Source organism: Saccostrea echinata, unplaced genomic scaffold (genome assembly GCF_033153115.1).
Source record: "Saccostrea echinata isolate AGI-Se365-2 ecotype Australia unplaced genomic scaffold, CSIRO_AGI_Sech_v1 ptg000025l, whole genome shotgun sequence".
Lineage (NCBI taxonomy): Eukaryota > Metazoa > Mollusca > Bivalvia > Ostreida > Ostreidae > Saccostrea > Saccostrea echinata.
Window position 1 is genome coordinate 23,016,271 of NW_026889774.1, and position 25,890 is coordinate 23,042,160.

The 25,890-nt window shown below is 32.3% G+C and overlaps 2 protein-coding genes across 2 annotated transcripts in view; one reads left to right on the top strand and one right to left on the bottom strand.

The window, feature by feature from the left end:
* Positions 1 to 25,890, bottom strand: part of LOC133192203 (glycerol kinase-like) — a 419,267-nt gene that overhangs the window by 279,688 nt on the left and 113,689 nt on the right. The gene's annotated exons all lie outside the window — the stretch shown is intronic.
* On the top strand, positions 1,702 to 25,468 carry LOC133192722 (metalloproteinase inhibitor 1-like). The gene is made up of 6 exons (XM_061328724.1): positions 1,702 to 1,821; positions 11,452 to 11,555; positions 21,278 to 21,372; positions 21,846 to 21,957; positions 22,962 to 23,089; positions 23,696 to 25,468. The coding sequence occupies exons 1-6, from the start codon at positions 1,805 to 1,807 to the stop codon at positions 23,864 to 23,866; spliced, it is 627 nt and encodes a 208-aa protein (XP_061184708.1). The 5' UTR covers positions 1,702 to 1,804; the 3' UTR covers positions 23,867 to 25,468.

Consider the following 25,890-nt stretch of genomic DNA (forward strand, 5'->3'; position numbering starts at 1 on the left):
TTAATTTTTATAAAAGGCTAGTTTTAGAGTTTAAGGTTATATTTTGGATAACGGGAGGGGAGGGGGTCCTGCCCCCAAGCACCTGTGCAAAAAACAAAATCAGAACATAAACAAAACTAAAAAAAGTTACTGACAAGAGCCTGAGGGATCCAAAGGTTTGAACTCTATATAGAAAATAAAAATCAAATTCTGAAAATCTTGCCTTGGAAGGACCGATATCATGGATAATACTATACATGTGTATTCCTTGTGACATACCCATATTCTTTGGGTACCAATATGTTTGACTTCATGACCTTGACCTTTGAGTTTCACCTAATTCTGAACAAAACTTTAACCTTAGCTTGGTAGTAGGGCTTTCATTATTTCACATGTGTATTCCTTGTGACAAAACTTTTCTTTAGGTACCAATGTTTGACTTCGTGACCTTTACCTTCGAGTTTCACCTACTTCCGAAAAACAAAACATTGGCCTGGTTCCAATCTGATTAAAACCAGCCCCCTTCTCCTTTCACTCTCAGAGTGAAAGGAGAAGGGGGCTGGTTTTAATCAGACTGGCCTGATTCTAGGAATTTTATAATTGACATGTGGATTCCTTTTTACAAAACCTTTCTTTGGTTAATAAAAATTTTTACCTTGTGACCCTGACCTTTAAAGTTTGACCTAGTTTTGGAAAACTTTAAGCCTTGCCCATATCTTCTGAATGGTTAGTGACAGGACTTTCATTTTACACGTGTTGTCATTGTGACAAAACCTTTCTTTGGATATCAAAATTTTTGAACTCCTGATCTTGAACTTAGTGTTTCATCTTCTTTTGAAAATTTTGACCTTGGCCATAACACCTGAACAGTTGGTGCTTGAGCTTTAATATTTCATTCCTTGTGACAATTTTACTTTACGTCTACTTTTGAATAACTTTAACTTTGGACTAGTGCTTGGACTTCACATTTCAAATGTATGTTCTTTATGAAATATGGAGATAACGAACAATATTCAAGATCAAAAGTCCATTCAAACAATAAAAATCTGGAGCAGAGCGAACACGGACCTCTAAAACATAAGAGGTGGGATCAGGTGCCATGGAGGAGTGAGCATCCCCTTCCGACCGGTCATGATCGGGTGAAATGGGAAAAAAACGTAGACAATTCAGCGTGTAAATAATGGCCTAACAATTATATTAGTATGAAAAATACCAGTCAGCATTTGACTTATGATAGGTTGTATTTGCTTACAGGGTCATTGTATCGACCATAAAACTTGCGAAATGATGACTGTTGATATTCTTGTTTCATCAACTTGTTTGTCAATAGCTTGTCTCGTTTTAGAAATTGTTCGTACGTTGAGCATGCTCTTGCGTATCGAATCAACTGAGAGACATAAACTCCATATGCTGGTGTTAATTAAGGTATATTGCTACCTACTCATGTGTGCGATATTCAACATCAGTCACACTGGCATGCATAAATTAATTTATTCAATCAAACTTAAAAACATCAGCTAAAATGAAGAAGTAGCGACATTCGATCAGCTGCAGTGAAACTGACAATCAAACAAGGGTCTTTAAAAAATAATAACGAATAAATCTAAAACAACAAAAATTATAACAGTAACAAGTATTAACGTAAAATTTATAATAAACAATTAATGATATGCAAAACAATGTATGCATGAATTAATTTATGATATATGTCTGATGACTTTCTAAGCGTCATTCGCGGTTCTCGGCAGATAATGCGTTATGTGAGTGGTTAATCCGTATCCCAAAGTTTATATGACATCCCAAGATTTTTGGCATCTTTAAGACGATGACTGTCGTAAAAAGGTAAGGATTTATTCTCATACTTTTTGTAGTTTTAATCCCTCCTTTCCCCTTTTTTCTCTTGCTTGGTTATTTATTTCTTTCCGCTCGGGCAGTCAGTATAAATTACCAATAAATCATCGTTTTATGCTTAATATTTTATCCCTGCTATTAATTAAGGATGTAAACTGTCTTAAAAGTAAAATTTATGTTTTGTATTAGTAGATCTATGATCTAAATATCGCAATATACTTTATCTACAGTATTAGGGGAATGTCATGTGTCAAACTTCAAATATCGACGCTTTCACTCAACAAATCATCCACAACAATGTATTTAATTAAGAAAAAGGAATTAATATTTAGGGCGGCGAAGAATTTTCTTATGTACGTGGCTTTATGTAAATAAGCTAGCTGTTTTAATTGCGATTTTGGTAAGTTTTAATGACGATGATTCAAGGCGTGCCCCGTATGAATGTTCCTTCTGTAATTCTTATGTAAAACATTTTATTATCGTGTTTTGTATATCATCATAGTAAATTTAAGCATATAATTTAATTGTAAAACTCATAGGGCTGCATGCTATTCTCATAAAGCACCAAGACTATCTCTGATAAAAGAACCAAACTGACATGCATAATTAAGAGGCTCATGTGCCACATTGCTCACCTGAGTTACTATGGCCCTGCTGTTCTCCATCAACAAATTTCCCCCCTATATATTCCTATGTAAAATTTTGATCACATATTGTGGCCCCACCTTACCCCCAGCAGTCATGAACAGAACAAATTTGAATCTACAATGCCTGATGATACTTTTATATTCCACTTTGATTTACCCCAGTGGGTCATGACTTGAACAAACTTGAATCTACACTACCTAGCTGAGGATGCTTCCATATAAATACATGTATGAATTATCATGGCTTTGCTGTTCTTGAGAAGATTTTTAAGAGTTTTTCTATGTATTCCTGTGTAAAACTTTGATCACCCATTGTGATCCCACCCTATAGCACCGGGGATCATGATTTGAATAAACTATATATACACTGTACACTACCTGAGGATGGTTCATATAAATATGGCTAATCATGGCTTAAATGTTGTTCTTGAGAGGAAATTTTTAAAAAGATTTTTCCTATATATCGTATATATCTTTTAATCGCCTATTATGGCCCCACCCTAGTCCTAGGGTTCATGATTTGAACAAACTTCAATCTACACTACATAATAAAGCTTTCACATTAGTTTAATCATTTCTGGTCCAGTGGTTATTGAGAAGATTTTTAAAAGAAACCATGAAACTTTCACTAATTTTGAATTATCACCCCCTTGAAAGAGGGTGTGGAGCTTTATTTAAAAAACTTGAATCCCCTTTACCCAAAGATGCTTTGTGGCAAGTTTGGTTGAAATTGGCCCAGTGGTTCTTGAGAAGTAAGTTGAAAATGTGAAAAGTTTACAGATGACACACAGCAGATGGAAACAAATATTAAAATAATAGAATACAACTAAGACTCAGACTTCTTTGTAATAATGAATATTGTACAATTATTCCCATAGCAATGACAAATTCCCAATGGCAACAAAGCAAAGAATATTCATAACAGTACGTCGCAAATCAGATAATTCTGTCTTATAATTGAGGTTAAGCAAAACTGACAGTGTAACAATGGTCTGACATATACATCAGATTTCTTGGTAATTAAGGTAATAAAAATTATTTCACAGTAATTTCTTCATGAGGCTTTTATATAATTTCAACTTGTTCTTTCCATTTTTTAGAATATATCTTAATTATCTCCCCTTGAAGAGTTTGTGGCTCTTCAATTCAACAAACTTGAATCCCCTTCACTCAAGGATGCTTTTATGGCAAGTTTGGTTGAAATTGGCCCTGTAGCTCTAGAGTAAAAAATGTTAAATGTTTACAGACGAAGACCAAATAAATGGATGCTGCAGAAAAAATATGATTTAAAAAGCTTACTTGAGTTTTCAGCTCAAGTGAATAAAAAATTGATGATGGATTTATTATCATATTAGTACGTACTTTACAGTATCTGCCTACCTACACATATCAAATTATGAATATCAAATTATGCTGCATAAAAAAATAAGGAATTCAAGGTGATTTTTGTATGACCATGATATATTCTTATTTAGAGCTTTGGATTATTCTAAATTAACCTTACGTAACAGATACACCAATAAATACAACAAAAATGTAATATTATCTATCTTATTAAGATGATGGAAAGAATGATAAACAGTAAGGTTGAGACATTATAAAGTTTATTGAAGAGATGGTCGATCTATAAGATGTAAGTTTATGTCCAAGTTATGTATCACAATTTAAGTGAATATCTTTCACCATGAAATATTAATAACAACTTTCTTCACGAGGTTCTACACAGAGACTCTTATTTGAATCCAAAGAATTTCCTCAGTCTTCCTCTTAATGATTTCTTTTTTGGTAGAGTGGGCACCTGAAAAATAAAATTAATAATATTCATAATTATATGACAGAAAGTTGAATTTTATATCTTTTATAATGTAGATATAGCAAAGATTAAACACTCATCACTGAAATTAAATTTATGATCAATAACACTGGTTGTTAGACCACAGAGTTTTTTTTTCTTCTCTTTTTTGTTTTTTTTTTAAAACAAAGTACATTAAGGTATGTTAGCTTTTGAGAAAAGGTCACAGATAATTCACATGCATGAATTGGCAGGTTGTTTTTTTTTCAGAATTAGATTTTAAATAAACTATTTTACATAGAATAACATAATATTTACTGAAATTATTAGATCTGACAAAATATAATTGAGGTGAAAGTAATTAATGTAAAAATTACAATTTAAAGGCAAAGAGGTCAAGTTTATTGTATTTTTGCTCAGTAACATGCACACTGACCCCCAATTTTCTTTTCAATTTTGAGTTATACTGAATGAGCAGATATTTAAAATAATACTTTTCAAAAAAAAAAAAAATCCTTGACATTACCAGTGTCAGGATTGGCATACTTTAATACATGATACTTTTACTTGATTGTCTTTTTTGCTGAATTAAATTCATTGATAGAAATAAATGCATATACAAATAACTACATACCTTTTCTATACTTGGGATGCAGTGATCATTCTTGATTTCTGTTCTCTTGTGGCAAATCACACTCTCAACATCCTAATAAGGAAGAAATTATTCTGTAAAGCACTTTTTATGACAAAAAAGATGTGTGATTCTATATTTTCGACCCCCCCTCCTCCCCCCAATTTCAGATTTCAATTCGGAAAGAATATTGATTAATTATCTTCTCCCAATTAGATGGCACATATATATGCATAAAATTTGTAAAACATATTTACACAATATAATGGAATTATTTTGCACAGGAAATATTAATAAAATTAATGTTTAAAAAAAGTCATCATATCAAATTTTTACCTGTGGAGAATTTTTAAAAGTTTCCACATTGAAGAGGAATAATTTTCTTGGAACAAATAAATCTTGTTCCTCTTCAGGCATTGTTGTGTCTGGTTTGCTGGTTTTCTGAAGAACATGAAACCTTTCATCAAGGTATTTTACAACAATATTAGATTTTTTAAAATTTTCATTTTAGGTCAATATTATGAAAATTAAGTAGTCATTCATTCTATATGTATAAGATTTTTAAAAAAAAAAAAAAAAAGAAAAAAAAAAGGAAATCGTAATTGAGTGAAAGATGTGACTTACATCCCTAAAAATATTCTCAACCTTTTCTTCTAATTTTCCATCTTTATGTATCTTTGTCCCAGTGTCTAAAGTTACATGTACCTACAAAAAAATTAGAATGAAATGTGTAAATAGAATTTCATCTTGTCTCAAACATACTTTGCAGCATTGACTTATATCTGTAAAAACTTGGGTAATACATACACTTAAGGAATTTTTGCTAAAATTGCAATTTTTGGGAACATTCACCTTAAGTTCTTTCATCATTTCAAGTATGAATTGTTTTTGTTGCAAGATCTGTTTCTTTCGGAGTTCTCTACTGGCCCAAGCTGCCTACATAAGAATAACAGTAAATTAAGACAAATTCAACTCTGAAAATCAAAAATAAACACAGGAACATGTATATACAGTCAAACCTTGTTATCTTGAACTCAATGGGACTGAGAAAAAAACTGAGAGATATCTGAGGATTTGAGAAATGTTAGGAGTAAAATACTTACATTGTACTTTGACATATACATGGTATTTGAGATATCAGTGTTCGAGATATCAAAGTTCAATTGTATACATAATTACATGTAGGTAAATGAAGAATATTCACAAGAAAATTTACCATCAGTTCTTCGTGAATCTCTCTCCACATTGTTTCTCTTTTTTCAATCATTGCTTTCTTTTCAACATTTCTGGAGGTCACAATCTAAAAATCAGAAATTATGGAAAATTTACAATTTTGTTCACTTTGAATTTTTCTACATTCAAAATCTTGAAAGTTTCCACTTTTTTCATAGGTTACCCAATAAGTATTTAACATATAAACATAAACACTATTTATAACTGCCAATATTTCACATTTACCTTAAGCTCTTTAAACATCTCTGACATCGTTGCCTTTTGCATTTGGAGCTGTTTTTCCTCTAAATTTCTTTTGATCAAAACGGTCTGTTCAAAAATTTGATAGAATTTAAAAAAAAGTTCAACTTTTAAAAAGAGAAAGAAGTTAATGTTAAAATTTAAAAACAGTAATCGAGGGACATAACAATAAATTCAAAATAAAAAATAAGATAAATAAAGGACATAAAAACTTACCATCAGCTCCTTGTGAACCACTCTGCTCATTGTTTCCATGCTCTCCATTATTACCTTTCTGCACTCTACTCTGGATGCCACTGCCTGAAAATTATTTTTTTAAATTATTGACTTCTTACCCTTTTGGCACATTGTTTATTTTCTACATTTTTAAAACCTCGAAATTTCCCATATTTTTCATCTAGGTCAATATTACAACAATTGATTATTACACAAAGTTATTACTTCTATTAAGTAAATTTACCTTAAGCTCTTTGAACATCTTTAACATTATTTCTGTTTGGTGCTGATTCTGTTTCTTCTTCATATTTCTCTTTGTAAAAAAAGTCTGTATAAAATTTCTTGATAAAATTAAAACAAGCTCAAAACAAATAAACAAACAAGTTTTTGATAAAATTAAAACAAGCTCAAAACAAATAAACCAACAAAGAACCAAACAGGAAAATTAAATTTGAGAACATAATAAGACACATTTCACAAAAAATTATAATTTGATATAAAGAATATGCACATGAAAACTTAATTACCATCACTTCTTCATGAATCTCTCCCCATGTTTGTTCTTTTTCCCTTATTGCCTTTCTTCTGTCTACATCTCTGGATGCCACTACCTGAAAATCACAATTTATCAGAAATTATTAACAGTTTATATATTTTTTGTCATTTAAGAAATAAACAACAATGTTAAAAAGTTCTCTGGGAAATGAACTTGGTTGGTCACGTGATCAAATCCTGTGAAGCCCGAAGGGCTTCTCAGAAGATTTGATCACGTACCAACCAAGTTCATTTCCCAGTGAACTTTTTAACATTGTTGTTTATTACTTTTATTTACATTTGAGACGAATATTCTGAATAGAACTGCATTTATTACACGAACGGCCCGCCGTATTGCTATGTTGTGACGCGCAATGACCTAGAAGTTGTTTGGTCTTGAGAGTTCGCCTCGCTCCAACATTTGAATACTTACATTGATGTTTAGCAGTCCAGTTCAGGAAATATCTGTTCATAATGAAAAAACAATGATCGCTACTGGGAATTATCTTACTATTATTGTACGAGTTCTTTATATACAAAGTCAAAAGCGGTGCTATCGTCTTCAGTTTACATACCTTCAAAGGAATTTCGGGTTAAAAAGGTAAGCGTGATTTTAGGCTAATTAGAAACATTCTTCACACCGAAGAAAGATCTAACGATCATTTGTTGAACGAAAAAAAAATATATGTTTCAATAATTTTATCTTTTTCATCGCTTTGACGGTTCAGAAGTTCCGAAACCAGTGTCACTGTGACAGAAATATGTAGACAAGATATCGTCTCGCTGTGTGATTCGGTCACGCCATGACCTCTGACCCCCTAATAAGTTCATACAGAATTGAACATATTTTCTCTTCTATAGGTTCATCTAAGAAAAATATTTGCAAATGTAAATAATGTGAATTGTCTTCATTTTTCAGTTCCTGAAACATGCACTCAACCAAGAACTGAAATATCTGGCAAAATTACCTTAAGCTCTTTCAGCATTTCCATTATAATCTTCTTTTGTCTCTGGATTTTGATTTCCTCCATATTTCTTTTAGTCAAAAGTCCCTGTATGAAAAAAATTACTATATCAAGACAAATTCAACTTTTTATACCAAATACATTTAATAACAAAATTATTATAGAATAATTAGGTAAAAGAGCATAAGCAAACATGAAAATTTTACCATTAGTTCTTGGTGAACTGGCTGCCACATTTTTCTTGCTTTTTCTGTTGATAGAAATCTGCTTCTGAATTGCTGAACCTTTTTAGGGGCTACTCTCTGTAATACAATTAGAGTATTTATCAATTTGATCTAAAAAGAGAAAGTTAAATTCATTTTGAAAGTTTATATACATGTAGTACCTTTAGTTCTTCCTGCATTTGCTGTTTGGACTTAATCTGTGGTGCCATTACTTTCAACTCAGATTCTACCTTTGATAAATTGTCCTGAATAGAGAATTTACCCCAAAAAAACGTGTAATACATGCATGAAAGATATCATATACAACAATCATATAGACCAAAGATGAAATTTGCTGATTTTTTTTAAGGTAAATTTCATAAGATTTGAATGAATTCGAAATGTGCTCAATTGTGAAAAAAGAAGTACTCTAATATATATTCAGTCATTTAAAAATCAAATGCATTTATTAAGCTTTGTAATACCTGTTGCATTTCCTCTTCTTCAACCATCTCAATCCAACTTTTTTCGAATTTTAGTATCTCTTTCTTTGATTTCTGAAAAAAGCAACAAAACACTTACTTGGAGTTCTCTCTCTCTCTCTCTCTCTCTCTCTCTCTCTGAGATTATTCAATATAAATTTTATACTTTTAATTGATAACGTTTACTCTCTTACACAAAACAAATGATCCATGTATGGTGTACATATAAGGAATTTTTCACCACTTGATAGTTTTTGCTAAAAGACACAAATCTAGCATATTGTTCTATATATTTTCCTTAATTAAAATATGCAAAAAAGATTCATCTAGTCCATCTGGCTAAATTACAGTGTACAATACTCACCAGGTCCTTCACAGCTTCTTCGCCAAAGTCCAAAATTAATTCTTCGTTCTGTAATGGTTAAGAAAGAAATGATTTTACCGATATATCTAAAAATTAAGAACAATCATATTCAACTCGTTGAGTAAATAATCGACGTTCCGAGATAATGATTATTATAAAACTTGTGTTATTTTGCTTTCCCTTCTTCTAGCAGCACAAAACAACACAATACAAAGATGGTGTTTTCGAAGATTTAAAAAAAAAACAATAACAAACAAACAACTGTATGCATCATTAAAACCCGATCCACTTTCTATTACACGTTACATTTTAGTTTTTTAAAAAAAATGGTTAATTTAATTTTATTTTTTTCCCTAGGAACTTAATATCCCCCCCCCCCCCCCCCGCGCGAGCAAGATTTTAAGAGTAAGAGTTGCAAATAAGATCCTTACAAAAGGGATGGGAAGCATGTCTACTGGTATATCAGCCGAGCGGCAGGCCAGCTCAGTCAGAATTCCTTGGAGTCGTTCCATGATAATTTTTTCACTCAACACTGCATTCTAAAAAAATGATAAAAAAATTTAAATGTGTAGCTTGAATTGTTCATAAATTATAAGAACTCCACAATAATAAATGCAGAAGGTATAATACTTTCGTTCTTTAATTACTAAAGACAATTTTCAAGCCTTTAAGGCAGAAAAAAAAATTATTTAAAAGTTGGTATTAATATAACAGGTATAAATAAATATAGCGATCTTTCCGATAAATTCGAAGGTCAAAATTCGATTTCGGGGAATTTTATTTCATTTAAAAAAAGAAAAGAAAACGACTACAACCAACATGATAAAATCAGATCCTTTTATCCGCTCACATAGACCGCCAGACAAGGAAGCGATCTATGCGAGCGGATCAAAGGATCTGGACTACAAATATTATTAATTCTGGAATTTCACATGCATCGCCCAATCTTAAAATACAACCAGTGAGGCAAACTAGGTGCTAATGAAAATTATATTGCAAAAAGGCGCGTTCGCAAAAACCAAACAACATTTCAGTAACGGGAAAAAGTTTTACTCACAACCTGCATTTCCATCGCTTTTGTGTAAACAAAACTTAACTATGACGTCATAGGTCATCGTTAAAGACCATAATCATGACGTAACAATGTGTTAATATTTTATCAAAATATTGTTTTGAAAGGCACTCTAAATCAAAACGATACTTTCTTTGAAATTATACCTGAATTATAATAATTTAAAAAAAAAAGAGGTAATCATGTCAAATATTTAGGATAAAAGGCTTAACATTTTTAGAAAAAAAAAATTAAAAAGAAAAAATGTTCAAAGTAAAATGTCAGCTTGGGGTCATTTCTAAGTCCGGGTGCCTGATAAGAAAAAAATGTTCAATTAATGAGATGTGAACTGATGCGTACTTGCACTAAGAACCATCAACTAGCAGGACAAACGATTTCTTCCGAACATACACTTTAAAAATGATACAAACTATATTTGCTAAATATCAAAGAGTCTACTTACAGTTTGCACGTCTGCGACTTTGTTGTGAACAAAACAGTATTATGACGTCATAATCATCGTCAAAATCCTTTGATGTTTGAAAACATTTTGGATGATTCTGATTTCCGGAATACGAAGCGGAATGAATAGTACTTCAGCTATTTGTTGTCTATCCCACAGGTTTTAACGTTATATTTGTGTATCAGTTGGTCATTGTAAGTAATTATATAGAGAAGAAAAACCATAAATGTTGAATTTATAATTTGTCCTTTGGAAAACGAAACATCACTGATGCAGTTGTAAAATCTTCGAATATTAGGGAAGGAGGTTTGAATTTATAATTTATCCCTTGGAAAATGAAACATCACTGTTCCAATATGGGGGGGGGGGGTTATGATATGTTTCAGGTTTGCAAATGTGTTTATATGGCATTTAGAGGCTTCGGAATACAACGTGTGAGATTTTTTCCATGCAATGAGTGATATACAAATGATAAATATAGGTGCTATACATATTTATTTCTTAATCTTCTCTTACCTTTGCATGTCACCCTTTTTCCCGTAGTATTTGGGTGTTATTATTATACTAAGGGTTAAAAAAAATTACAGAAACAAGTGCCTGTGGCATTTGGTTATGAATTCGTATAACTAGAAGTAGTTAGGTTTGGTCAAACTCAAAGTGTTGAATGATATACATTATGAGTTTTTGTAAATGTGTTTTCTGTACGTAAAATAAAATGGCGCCTGTATACATTTAAAAATTTAAAATAAAATTCATATTCTATAAAACGTTGAACAACTTTATTTGCTTTGTGTTCTCAGGATATACTTGGTAACAGCTCTCATCTACAAGTTCATCACTATTTGTTATACCTGCAGTTGCCAAGAAAAACATCCTCAAACAGCCATCTGTGACGCAGAATGGGGTGAGTTTAAATTCTGATACAGCAACATACCCGTATATCAGTTTAAAAATACAATGAGAAAAGGGGGGAAAAGTGTATACTGTGACCTGTCACGAAATATTATTTTTTGAGTAAATAATGCATGTGTGAAATAAAATCAACTGTAGTCTAATAAATATATTTTCACTCAAAACTTTTTTCAACAAAATATTTAGATTTTATAGCAAAGTTTTCACGGAGAAAAAATAAATAGAATCGATAAATGCAGAGATTAAGATTTGATGAGCTAGTTAAAACATTTTGATGTTTTGGCATGGTTGTCTGTTCGTCTGTCTGTATCAAAATCGTTTCCGGTCATAACTCCTGAACCCTTGGATAAAATTCAAGCTATGGCATGTTGTTGTCCGCAACCAAAGGCATATCATATCTCAAAGTCACTTTCCATTCATGGTAAAATGGTGTCCGAAACATGACTGGAACCCTGTTCTGGAATATACAACATGTAAAAGCGATCGAATTTGAGTACATTGCTGTTAACTTTTTATTCTATAAATAGTTTAGTGAAACATGGAAACGATCTGATTAAAATCAAACCCTTGCTTTAGCTCTTTTTTCTTAATTGTCGCTAATGAGATTAAAAAAAGAGGGGATCGAGGATCTGATTTTGACGATGGATCAAAGATAATTGCCTATAAATGTTTTCCCCTAATTGTTAGTGAATTGTCTTGATGTAGACTCAAGATCATATCTTCAAGGTTTTGGGCACAGGGTTATTAGAGTAAACCTATCTCAGGGCCATAACTTTGAAACCCTTGATTATCATTACAGTACTAGTATTAGTATTTATACTTGAAAACGTTGTTGTTAATAACTATTATGATAGATGTTTCATGAACTTGACCCATAGATTATGGTCGTGTCATAAAGGTCATATAGTGATTGATATAAATATCAATGGGCAAGGGGATACATCTGTTTTCGTAACAATATATATATATATATATATATATATATATATATATATATATATATATATATATATATATATATATATATATATATATATATAGTTTTAACTACCATTTTAAAAAAGTCAGGGTATATAATAGGTATCCAAATTTTTCTCTTAAATACCTAATTATCTACCTTTACCTACATTTTTACAAAAGAAGGAGCTGCTGCTCCTCTGTGTTCAGCTCTGTTTTTACATCTTCGTTAAATCGTTCTCCAATGCACTGATGTTTTACAAAATATTATCTTGGCCCCATGAACCCAAAAGTGTGGTAAAAAAGAAGCTGGTCATCATTTTGAGTGTAGCAGGAAATTTTGATTTGCCATGTCATGTAGATGTAACGTATGTAAAGTTTGGAAATTTGATACCTGTCACAGGGTTAGAAGGCTACTAAAATAGTGTAGATCCTTATGAAAAATTTTCATTCAAAATCTTTCAGCATTTTGGTTTTAGAAATTTTGAGTCTATTACGTGTACATAATATTAATGGTACATGTACCATAAAGTTTCTGGTGCTGCAAGCATAACCTAGATTTTCTGGATGAGTGATCAGTTTGAACTCTTTAAGCAGATTTATTTACTTGTAAACTTCCCGTGCTGCTTTTCTTAGCAGGTTCATTTCCAAGAAATTATACTTCCGATGTTGATCAAACTTTATAAGTATGATGACAATAATGATGAATTCTATCGATAAATATTCGGATTCTGAATGTGACCTTTATTTTCTGAATAAGTGCTCGGGAAATATTTTTAGAGGTCCATGAGCTTCCTTAACTAATTTTGCATTTACATATTACCACTATTGCTTTCGATACTGAGTACTATTACTGTGATTTGTGTATTCTGGATGATTGATGATTGATTATAAAAAGGTTTTTTGGAGCAGATCGATTTTAAAGTAACTTAAACTCATACCTTGATCAGTATTCCACAGATATGACATCTTAAGTACATATTAAACTTTTGAGAGTACGTGCTTTTACAGTTCTAATGTTTAAGGAGGGTGAATGGATAAAGCCAATATTTATGCATACCCTTAAAGTCATGTTGCAAATGCTCAAGTTTCCGATATTTTACAGCTAGAGATCTTTGAGAAACTCTAGAAACTCTAAGTCTTCCACTTGTGCCATTTGTGCATGCTGCATTAGGTATGCGATTGTCTCGGATATAAACTGTATATAATATTTCTAGGATTCACAGAGTATTATCTAGGTAAATTCTCACAAATGAGCGATGTTTCTTTCGCAAATAAATACCGATATGATGCTACAAATTTCAAAACAACGTAATTGTTTTGTAAGTCTGATATTACATTAAAGAAGGATTATTGAATTCTTCCCTCAATATGGCGTGTAAAACGTTGCATTATTATACATTTTAGCTCACCTGAGCTGAAAGTTCAGATATGTAAATATGTAAAAACATGTTTATGTATATAAAATTCGCTTTCAGTGAGACAATGGTGAAAGTAAGTAAATTATATAGAAAGGATAAAGCAAGTATAAATGACCGAATTTCTCTTTTTAAAAAGATAAGAGTGAAAAATCAGAAGCGATATGATACCTATCCATATATAAACAGACGACAGTGATTCCTGTAGGTATTGAAGATAAATATTTAGGACAATGTTTTAAGAACACAATTACTGAGGAGAGAGACGTGAGAATTAACGAGTTGTGTAAAATTTCCAATTCTGATAATTGATAATTACATCTTTCGTTTTTCTTGAAACAAATATTGAAATGTCACAAGCTATTTTTCAATTAATATGTTTGTCATAAAAATGCCTACGTGCCACACATATTCAAAAACATGTACCTCTAATTGAAATACCTCGATATACTACAAACTACACCCTCAACAATTTTCAAGTATATTTTCCAATTACTTACATTGTAATTGTTTATTTCTTCTATTGTTAATTAGGTGCTAATATAGTTTGGCTTGACATACTTCAATGTATTTCTCTTTTTAAATGGTTTGGTTATTATGGAGGTTTAACCCTAAATGGGATTATACACTATAAAATTGATATATTTCTTTATTTCAAATAAATTTTTCATTCAAAAGTGATTGGTAAAATATTATGCATAGTTAGTTTAGATTGAACTCATTATTTTTAGAAAAGGTACCAACTGTACACTTTTCCTCTGCATGTGAAAATGTTATATTTTGCAATGCAAGATTGAAATGTTAGAAATTGAAGCTTCACCTCGGAAAATACATGTAGGCTTGCTCTTGGAGAACTGGAATCTTGCCGACCTCGGGAAATAGGCTTGTTCATGGGATTTTGCTGACTCCCTCAGTGATATACTTTAACTGTATACCTCCATTGCCAACTGCTAACGTCAGTGTACTGCGAGCTGCCATTGTCAACTTATGACTTCCATTGCTTGAAGTGATATTGTTAAGTACATGGTATTTAGAACAAATCTACGATTAAACTCTTTAAAACGAACCAAAAAGCAAGAACAAACCCAATAAAATGAAAGCAGGATTTTTATCAACTTGTTTGTCAGTAACTGCCTCGTTTTAAAGATTGTTCGTACGAAGAACATAGTGAATCAATTGTGAAATATAAACCCCATATGCAGTTGATAATGGTAAACTTACTTTTTCCCACGGGTTTATAATTCTACGGAATATCTGTTCAATCCGCGGGAAGAAATTTATGCGAAATTTTATTTTGTCTTTGTATACCCTTGATGCATTTTAGAATAGCTGTAACAAATTTGCGCGGAAAAACTGGGACCGCATTCATAGCGTATATTAATCCCACGCTGAAGAAGTACATGTACGTCTTCAGTATATTGTTACATAAATAAGGTAACCTGACAATAGAAAAGTTGAAATCACCACGTTTGTCATAAATTTTACTTGTTAGTTTGCCATCAATGTATTTCTATCTTTCTCTGGTAAAATATCCAAAAATGAAGAGTTGTGTCAGACTCCGTGGTGTCTTTTATTCGAATTGAACGGGATGGGGATATATCGAATCAACGTTTTATTAAAAAGAATTATCTGTTATTGTTAATCGAAAAAAGTCATTGATTTATCTAAAAGTCAAATTGAAGGCCACGACAAGAAACTTCTTTTCATGTAGATTTTTTAAATAAATTCAGCTTCATAAAAATATAAAAACAGATCTGCTTAGAAGGGGACACAATTGTAACCCATGGGATTCCAACAGATTGTTGGAAAACCTGGTACATGTTTTTCCATATCTTCCAATGATACATCTGGGCAGAGTTATATGACCTTGGTAATTTAACCTAGACCTCTGAAATATGGCATTGAATTAGATTATTATAAGACGTTTAGGTAATCAGCATCAAAATACTAAAGTTTGAATACATACAAGTCAAGGGTTGTATAGTTATAGCCAGGACATGATTTCATAAAGTCTTTGGCAACAACATATTCAAGTTCAAATCCATTCCATGCAAGGGTTCTTGAGTCTGTTTAGTATCTAAAGACTTACTGACTCTATCTTATTTCCTCAACTTTCCATGTACTAAAATATAAAATATGTCAGATGCTATTTTTCGATTCGGAACTTCCTTTTAGCTCAACCCCCCCCCCCAAAAAAAAAAAACCTCATTAAATCAATGAGAAATAGTCTGTTCAGAATAGAGGCACGCCTACATATATTTGTTAAAGTACCTTTTATCGTTCAAACAGAATTACTGAATTAGTACTCCTTCAAAAAGAGTTTTTAGATCTTGTATAAATAAAATCGCGGATAGATATTTGGTTGGAAAAGTGGCATTATATATGGGGGGGGGGGCAGTTGTTGGCGAGGACAGCTCTCATTTGGAAATGGGAGACAACAGTTGGCATTATCAATAATCAGTGGCATTTGGAATAATTCCATATTATTCAACTTTGAACATGTTGCCTTTAAGCTGAGTTATAGTTTTGTCTGGATTGATGGAGTCGATTGTCTATAAAGAACATCATTTTGATAACGACAAAAATGTCCAATAAATTTTAGAAATTTTAACATTTCCATTTATAAATAATTTGAAGGAAAATTTTGAAATGATATATGATAAATCCTCTTTAATGTGAATTAAGTCAGACTTGCACAACAAGTTGGTGTTGCATGGTGCATTAGGCATGACTTTTTCGAGGAGATATGATACTTTAAGGAGTGAATACGATATATAGGATCAACAAAGACTTTCTTTCATCGGTGTACATTTTGACAAGCAAGATAAATGTATGTTTGTTTCATTAAAATAAATATTAAAGTTGGGCTACAAATGTACAACTTTGACCTTTGAAATACGGTTTTGACTCAAGTACATGTCAAACTTTTGTGTCATCTTTAGGTTATCAGCATACTCAGGATTCAATACATAACAATCAAGGGATAAACAGTTATGACCGGAACATGTTTTTTCCATTTCATTGCCAATCACGACAATCCTTGAGATTTAACTCTGAGTTTGAAATTATGGCCCTTTTTTAGGTCATTGGCAGTAACATAATTATTCAAATTCAAATCCATTCCAACCATGACTCTATTTAATTTTTCAAACTTTCAATATACTAAAATCTGTCAGAGGCTGTTTTTCAATTAAAATGTTTGTATTAAAATGCCTACGTGCTACACATATTTAGAAATTACATGTACCCCTAATTTGGAAAACTTGGAATTGAACTTTAACGCCCTCGGTGATTTTAAGTCAAATAAGTTAAATAACATGTTATTTGTTACATTGTTATTTGTAAGACAGTAAATGCGTGTCTTGTCAATTTATTAAACTAATGAGGATGTATTCCTCTTTTAAAATGGTTTACCTATACCCTCACTGTGAAAACTGTGTTAAATTGATACTGATATCGATTGGTCACTATGCTTGATAAAATTTTCATTCAATAATGATAAGTTTTGGTTGTTTAAATTCGAACGCGTTTATTCTAAATAAGTTAAAAGTCAAGTAAATGGAAGTGGGTTTGTTTTGCGGTACCTATACTAGATTCCAAAACTCTATAAAAAGCATCACAATCAAAGATAAAATGCAGGGTCCAGTAAATGTTAAACCAAGTCACTATCAAATTTCAGATGTAATGTGCTACAACATAATCAAAAAGTGGTGTACATCAAATGTGGATGCTAAAATATTACGAAGAACGTTTGGAAAATTTAAAATTTGAAAACTTTTCAAACATCAATAGCATCAAAACTTGACTTTTCTACGCTTTATACAAATACTGCTCACGATAAAATTAAGGAGTGGGCTTTTTGACGTCATAGGCAACTGCTTCCTCAATAAAAATGGAACTCGTAAATTTTCATGTTTTGTTATTGGTCATCTACAAAATTATTTTGTTAAAAATCCTTCTGATTCTACATACAGGTACTCTGAAGTTGATAATAAAAAGATGCTGGAGTTCCTCATTGACAATATCTATTATAAATATAGTCTTTGGAGACAGGTTTTCAAACAATCTGTTGGAATTTTGATAGGCACTAATTGTGCTACTTTATCAGCCGACCTGTTTTTATAATCCTATTAAGCAGAGTTTATTCAAAAACTTCTACACAAAAACTCTTGCTTTGGCCTTCACCTTAACATTTAGATATATCGACGACATTTTGTCAATTAACAATAGTTAATTTCATTCATATGTCGACTAGATATATCCCAGTGAACTCGAAATAAAAGATATTACAGAATCTGCCACATCTGTTTCATATTTGGATGTTTTACTGACTATAGACGGTAATGGCCAACTAATAACTAAACTGTATGACAACGGGATGGCTTCAGCTTTTCCATCGTCAACTTCCCTTATTTGTATACATAATTATAGCATATAGTGATTCCAACATCACATGGTGATTATATATTCTAAATGACTCGATACGAAAGAGCATGCTCTGAGTACAATCAATTTTTAAATCGAGACAAACTACTGAAAAATAATTTAATGTTACAAGGATTTCAACAATTCTGTTTAAAGTAAGTTTTTGCAAATTTTACTGTTGTTAAAATGACCTTGTATGTAAATACAACCTATCGTTTCATGTTACATACCAATTGTTAGGTCATTGCTTTTATACCAAATTTGAGTACAGAGTAGTCCGTCTACTTGATCAAGACATAGGGTTTATGGCGGGTGTGGCCGGTCGACAGGAGATGCTTACTCCTCCCAGGCACCTGATCCCACCTATGGTGTTTCCAGGTGTCCGTGTTTTCGCCCTGTTTACGATTCGTTTTGTCTACTGTATTTATGAGATTGATTACTGTTCGTTATCGCCACCTTTTAGTAATTACACATTAAGGTTAAAAATCTTGCAATATCTCTCTGCATGCGAACATTTAACATACTGCTTTGTAAGAATAAATGCTATTCATATCATGTTTTGAATTTGAATTAACCGATAACTTTTATCTCCAACCCCCTTCCCACCTCCCCACCCCCACCCCTCCAAAAAATCAAAATGTACGTAAAAGAGGCATGCATGCAGTGCCTTAAACATAAAGTTTTGCCGATTTTCAAGTGTTTTTTTTCAATTTGTCAATGCTTTGTTAAATGCTCATGACGATATGAAATTACATCTTACTAGGAGAGCTTCCTCTCCTATCATTTATATAAGAAAAGCTATTGGAAAATAATCAAAATGTTATTGCAAAGCGTAAGGTAATTTTTTTTCTGTTTTCGTTAATAGTTCAATTTTCATACTTTGTATCAGAGAGTAATCTACTTTAGAGCTCATATAGGTATCAAAGTTATATATATACTTGAGAGCTATTATAGTTTTGAGCACATTTTTTTTAAAATTTAAAAAGGAATAAAGAGCTTACATAAAAAGAAGTAAATAGTCCTATACACACATCATTCCTCTTTCTTTCATCCTCTCCTCCTTCTCTCCCCCGCACTCTGATTCGGAACTTCCTTTTAGCTCTCTATCCCCAAAGACTACGTAAAAGGTGTGCACAGAATAGAGGCACACCTACTTTTATTTGTAAGAAAATCTTTTATCCTGCAACTACCCCTTGTATTGACCTAATATATACATTTGTGGTATCTCTCTATTATATAAACATGCAGAGAGCAAATATCTTCATACCTGTATGAAGTTTTTCGAAGGTCATAGGTCATTACGTGACCTAATCACACAGCGCAGTAATATCTACATAAAAAGACTTACTTAGCAATATAATTAGCATGTTTTTCGTGCATAAAAATGTACAAAATACGCAAGTAAAATAATAATAGTTTTATTTACAATGTAAACGAGTATTTAATACAGTTCTTGATCGATTTTACATACAGAATAGAAAACTAAGTGTTATAAGTTTCATGTCTGAGCTGCTTAGTCTCAACCTTTACCCTTATTTTTCTCGCAGACCTCTGAATGCTATAATTTTTTTTCGTTAAACTTTACTCACAATAAATTTGAAAATCTGTTGAAAAACATCAATGTAATGCAATCACGCCACAAACAGCTGACAAACACTGCGCTTTGGAAGTTCGGTAGGCACACCTCCATCATCGAGATCGTTGTGACGTTGTCTTAACAATGTAAGCTGTCGCCAGTGTCTCCATGTCAACATAATAAATTAATAAATATGCCTGGCTGAAATCGTAGATTTTATGTTTTTGATCAAATTTTATACTTGATTTCAAGTTATCTGGTCCGGACAAGTGTCTCCATCCATCCCTTTCCGACCGAAATTCCTCCAACTTTTTATTATCAAACATCGGACGTGTTTCTTGTGTTTTTTAACATCGAATATGGGTTCTCATGAATACAAAAATTCCCAGACACCAACATGCTCACTAAAATTGATCACAAGTAGCCTTTCACAGAATATTCCCTTCAAAACAGAATCATTTGCCAGATGAATTTGAAGCGTAACCGCTTTTCAAGCCGATTTACACCTAGCGTAATTTGTGAAAATCTACGACGTACAGTTAGTGCAATATTTATATTCGATTACATTCGATTGTCCGTCTCAAATGTATATATAAGTAATAAATTACAAGTTTAAAAACTTCAATGGGAATAATAATAAACCAAAGCTTTATTCGGTCAATGCCCTAATAGAGCCTCGTGCACGTATTCCAACGTTCTAAAAGCATTGTGACGTCATGAATATTGCAATTTTACGCCATGGCGTCTTAGTTTCAACTGCAGAGATGTACCTAAATCGGTTGAAAACAGCTCGTTTTGGAGGTCCTGTAAAATGTATTGCAGGATAAACAAAATACAAGGAGACTGTCTTGAAATATAAGCGAAAGTAAGTTCTGTAAATATAGAGTATGTGCATATACAATAACATACTCTATATTTACATTGATGACCATTGCCTATGTGTTAGACCCCCATCCCCACCCTAGATTTTCAGATTGAATTTATGTAGTGAAGTCATCAAAATGACCTTAGACCCATCACCCATAAAAAAACGCAGACCCCTGTCAAAAAGGTAGGGAAAGTCACATATACGAAAGAAAGCGACTGGTTTTAACCCCCCCCCCCCAAAAAAAAAACAACATTTGAACAAGTATCTTTGTTCTTGCCCCCCCCCACCCCCCCCCACCCCAAAAATCCGATTTTTTTGACTGGGAATGTACCCCCCCCCCCATCCCACCCCCAGCAAATAATTCCTGGATCCCGCATGCTTCAACTCTCCATGCATGTCTGTTACACAGAAGGGCAGAAGGACAACTATTTTTTATTAGACGTTTTATTTAGTTTAATCTCATATTTCAGCTTTTCTTGGGACTGTACAGGGTTCTCAGAATTTTACCGGAGCCAGTGGAAAACCCCAGCAGAAATATGAGATTTATATCAACAAGGTCATCAAGGCATGTGATATGAAAATCTTTTAAGTAACATTTTATACAACTGATAAAAAAAAACTGCCATGAACAATTTTTAAAATTCTTTTTAAGTACAAGGACAATCAAAATAAAATTTAAAAAATCTATGCAAAAAATTAATGCTTCCCCTCACATTTAGATTTGAGCCATTTCAATATTTTTTTTTCAAAGATCTTTTTGTAAAGAGAAAATTGTGTTAAAAAATTTAAAATCTTGACGATGTCAATGATGTTTTGTATGCATTCCGTTTTCTTACTTTGCATGCTCTTGTTTGTAGAATTCAAGTTAAAGAACATATTATAGTATCCTGAATGTTAAATGAGTAAATTTCAGAAAAAAAGAGAGAAAATTTCAAATACAGTAGACTTTGAGAAAAACCAGTGTTCTAGGTAAATCTACTTCACTTCAAACAGAAGCAAAAATACTAAGGTTGATTTTTTTACTCTATATTTTTCTAGGATAAAACGAAGTCAAAGCTGAAGGATAAGGCGATAGCAGTTGTGTTAACACCATCCCCACTTGATGATTGTGCTGTCAAGGTAGAAAAAGACCTTAAAGCCATATTCACAGGTATTGGAAGACTTGTATTCCACATTACTTCACACAATTTGAAAATACCACTGATAACAAGATGTGTTTTTGAAACACTGATGCTCCTGTATGGCAGCTTATGGCAAAGGTTAAAGTTTCTCAAATGCAAGTCCAACTCCAGGTCAAGAGATCAAAAATGTTGGTACCCAAAGAAAGGTCTTCTCTTGAGGAATATACCTGTGAAATATGAAAACCCTAGCACCAACAGTTGAAAAGTTATGGCGAAGGTTAAAGTTTTTCAAAAGTAAGTAAAATAGCAAGGTCAAGGTCAAATGGTGCCCAAGGGAAGGTCTTGTCACATGTGATAAACATGATTGTGAAATGTGAAGGCCCTAGAAACAAACGTTCAAATGTTAAGGCCAAGATTAATTTTTTTTTAAAATAGGTCAAACTCCAAGGTCAAGGTTAATGCTAAAATTGTTGGTATCCAAGGGAAGGTCTTGTCACAAGGAATGCATAAGTGAAGTATGAAAGCCCTAAAACCAACTTTTCAAAAGTTTTGGCAAAGGTTAAAGTTTTCAAATTTAGGTCAAACTCCAAGGTCAAGGTCAAAGGGTCAAAGTTGTTGGTATCTTAAGGAAGGTCTTGTCACAAGGAATACATAAGTGAAGTACGAAAGCCCTATCACCAACTGTTTAAAAGTTATGGCCAAGGTTACATTTTTCAATAGTATGTCAAACTGTAGGGTCAAGGTCAAAGGGTCAAAGATGTTGGTATCCAAGGATGGTCTTGTTACAAGGAATACACATGTGAAGTATGAAACCCCTGAATCACTCTAAAGATAGAGATTCAATACTTGAATTTCTTATTTTTAAGATTTTCATATTTACATGAACCAATAGACTCAAAGCAAAAACTTGACACAGGTTAAATATAAACATTTCCATGGGCTGTCTTTATCATTCTATAGATTATAAGCTTCTTTTAGAATTCAGTAAGTCGTGTCAAACCTTCTCAGTAATATAAACTCTGTTTTTCCACAGGAACTTTTGACAAATTAGGATCTCCTGCTATGAACAAGTGTAACTGGCATGAGGATTATTCCAATGTCCCAAAATGCCAAAGAAGAAATCTATTTAAAAAATTGTATGAGAAAAATTGCGGATGTACTGTAAGTTATCAAAAACTTTTCAAACTCGACATTTGTTTTTATATCTAGACTAACGGAGTTAGATATTGCAACTACTCTTCTGCGTTGCTAGTAAAGTCTAGAGAACAGTTTTTTTTTCTTCTCTTAAAGTTACAGTTTGAATTTAACAACATTTTAAAGTCCCTTTTAAAAGCAGTAGAGTTCCATTACATCCTAGAAGAAGGACCTAATTCATATAAACGTACCAAAAGCTTAAAAAGACCTTTCTAAATTCTTGAAATCAAATCAGCAAAAGTTAGGCATGTAAACAAGGATCCCCAACAAAACAATGTCGTTAAGTTTGTTATATTAATTAGGTTATTCAAAAGGGTTAAGTATAAACGAAGAAGAGCTAAATTGGCATTGAAATGAAAATAACAAATATTTTGTATTCAATCAAAAATGTAATAAAGTATAAAACTTAAGCTTGAGAATATTAAGAAGTTCAAATTTTATACTTTATTACATTTTTGATTGAATACAAAATATTTTTGATTTTCATTTCATACCCATCGTTGAAAAAAATTGCATTGTATTTTTTTTTTAAATGATATAATGTAAATATTTCTGTAAAATATTAATCAACAGGTCTGTCTTCCCGGTGAATGTTCATCAGACAGCGTACCTCACTGTGTCTGGCGTTCCCATGACGACTGTGACAACAGACACAGCCACTGTGCCATGTATCCAGGATGTAACAAGTGTTCCTGGAGACGTTGCGTCTCTTATTATGACTGCGAGGATGATCTAGAACTCTGATAGTCTTTGTGTATCCAAGAATGGCATGCCAATAAGTATTCATCATTTTATTAAATGACCGGAACTGTTAACCAATCCATTTGATAACCGGACTCCCAAAAGTATCCCCAGAAACATTATGTTTGGAGTGGTTTGGGCGATAAAAGTTTCTTGTTCCTTGTTTGATGATTGGTTGTTACCCGCCATTGCTTCTTCATTGTAAAGATCTCTTTTTACATTACACCAGATGTAAGAATGTTAGAATATTCCAATAAGGGGGAAACTACTGTATATCTCCTCCATGCAGAGAATATTTTTATCCAACGTGATTGATCAAAGAATATTTGCCACTGTTGAAAAACGACTCGAGCGTTATCTTTCAATGTGAAAAGTTGTCTTATATTCAACAGTAGAGAGGTTGAGATTTCATACGTGTACGTCTAGTAGGGGAATTCCATAAATTTCTTGCGTACGTCATCAGTTTTGGTGTTGATAAGTTTTCTACACGTTCCTACAACTTGTAAAAAGGCATCTACACGTAGGTGTGAACGTGTAGCTTTTTCAATAAAAACTAGTCAATTTGTGTGTGAAACTGTTATTGTTTTTAATTATTTAGGATGTTATTTTTCATGAACACTTATTTTAACCATATTTTGTTCATTAACTAAAGTTAAACTAATAGAGAGGTTGAGATCTTAAACTTGTACGCGTACGTGTACGTGTGCATATACTTTGACCTACACGTACACGTTTTTTTGTAATTTGTCTGTTGAGATTTTCATGACGTGTAACATGTACGTGTACACTGCGATTGGTTTCTCTGATTCACCTATTAAGAAGTTTTGTGACGTCAGTTTGATTTTAGTAAGTAAACAAAACATGGTTAAAATAAGTGCCCATGAAACTAAGCTTCCTTAATAATGTACAATAATCACATTTTCACACATAAATTGACTCATTTTTATTATAAAGGCTACAAGTTTTCACTTACGTGTAGATGCCATTCTACAAGTTCTAGGAACGTGTAGAAAACTTGTCATCGCTAAAATTGATGACGTAATACGCGAAAAATTTAGGGAATTCCCCTACTAGACGTACACGTAAACGTATGAAATCTCAACCTCTCTAATGTCACGAAACTACAAAATAGTTGAAACAGAGACACCGATTACAGTCTACACGTTCATGTTACACGTCATTAAATCTCAATAGACAAATTTCAAACAACGTGTACGTCAAAGTTTGTACACACGTACACGTACGCGTACAAGTTTAAAATCTCAACCTCTCTAAATTATTTCTCAAAGTGCCCCCTGTACTTTTGAATTATACATATATTGTAGATAAACACTACATCTTCATTCAGCCTCCCTTGTACGATACTACTGTATCTTCAGTGATGTAGGTAATTCAAGGTGTTTTGCCCACTGTACATTGACTTGTATATCCCGAACTGTGTAGTTTTAGAGTTTAAGTACTTGGTAAAACTTATATTTGTTGAAATGTAGAGTTTTTGAAAGATTAATTTTCTTCGATTTTTCTCTATATTTACATTCTGTCTTATGTGTCTTTTTAAAAACTTGTTTCTTTTTGATTAGCAAAAGTAAATTATAAGAATTGAAACATCCTCTTTCATGTTGTTCATTTATATTTCGAAGTACAGTGTATCAGTATATAATAAATACTGATTTTATGAATAAGAGAAATTTTTAAGTCTAAGATTGCTTTGTGTTCCTGGGACCTGAATATCACATTTAGACTTGAATTAAATTCGCTTTGACTTTACTCATATTGAGCAGATTGACTGAAATAAATTGTCTTTTTCATCAAATTGTAAATATATAACCGACTTCGATTCGACGCTGGTCGTCTAGCTCTTGGTATGCTACTCCTTCCGTATATTGTCCGTTAATTTCGTAATTTTTAATCCGCCCAGAAAATTGAAATATATCACTTAAATCAAACTTAATTCTTCTTGGTTATTGAAAAATGATCTGTACAACAGTTATGTTTATAAATGGACGATCAAAAATAGGTAACACCAA

Coding starts and splice junctions, on each gene's coding strand:
- LOC133192722 (XM_061328724.1), top strand. Junction 21,373..21,845: donor ATATCAACAAGGTCATCAAG/GCATGTGATATG, acceptor ATATTTTTCTAG/GATAAAACGAAGTCAAAGCT. Junction 23,090..23,695: donor AGAAAAATTGCGGATGTACT/GTAAGTTATCAA, acceptor ATTAATCAACAG/GTCTGTCTTCCCGGTGAATG.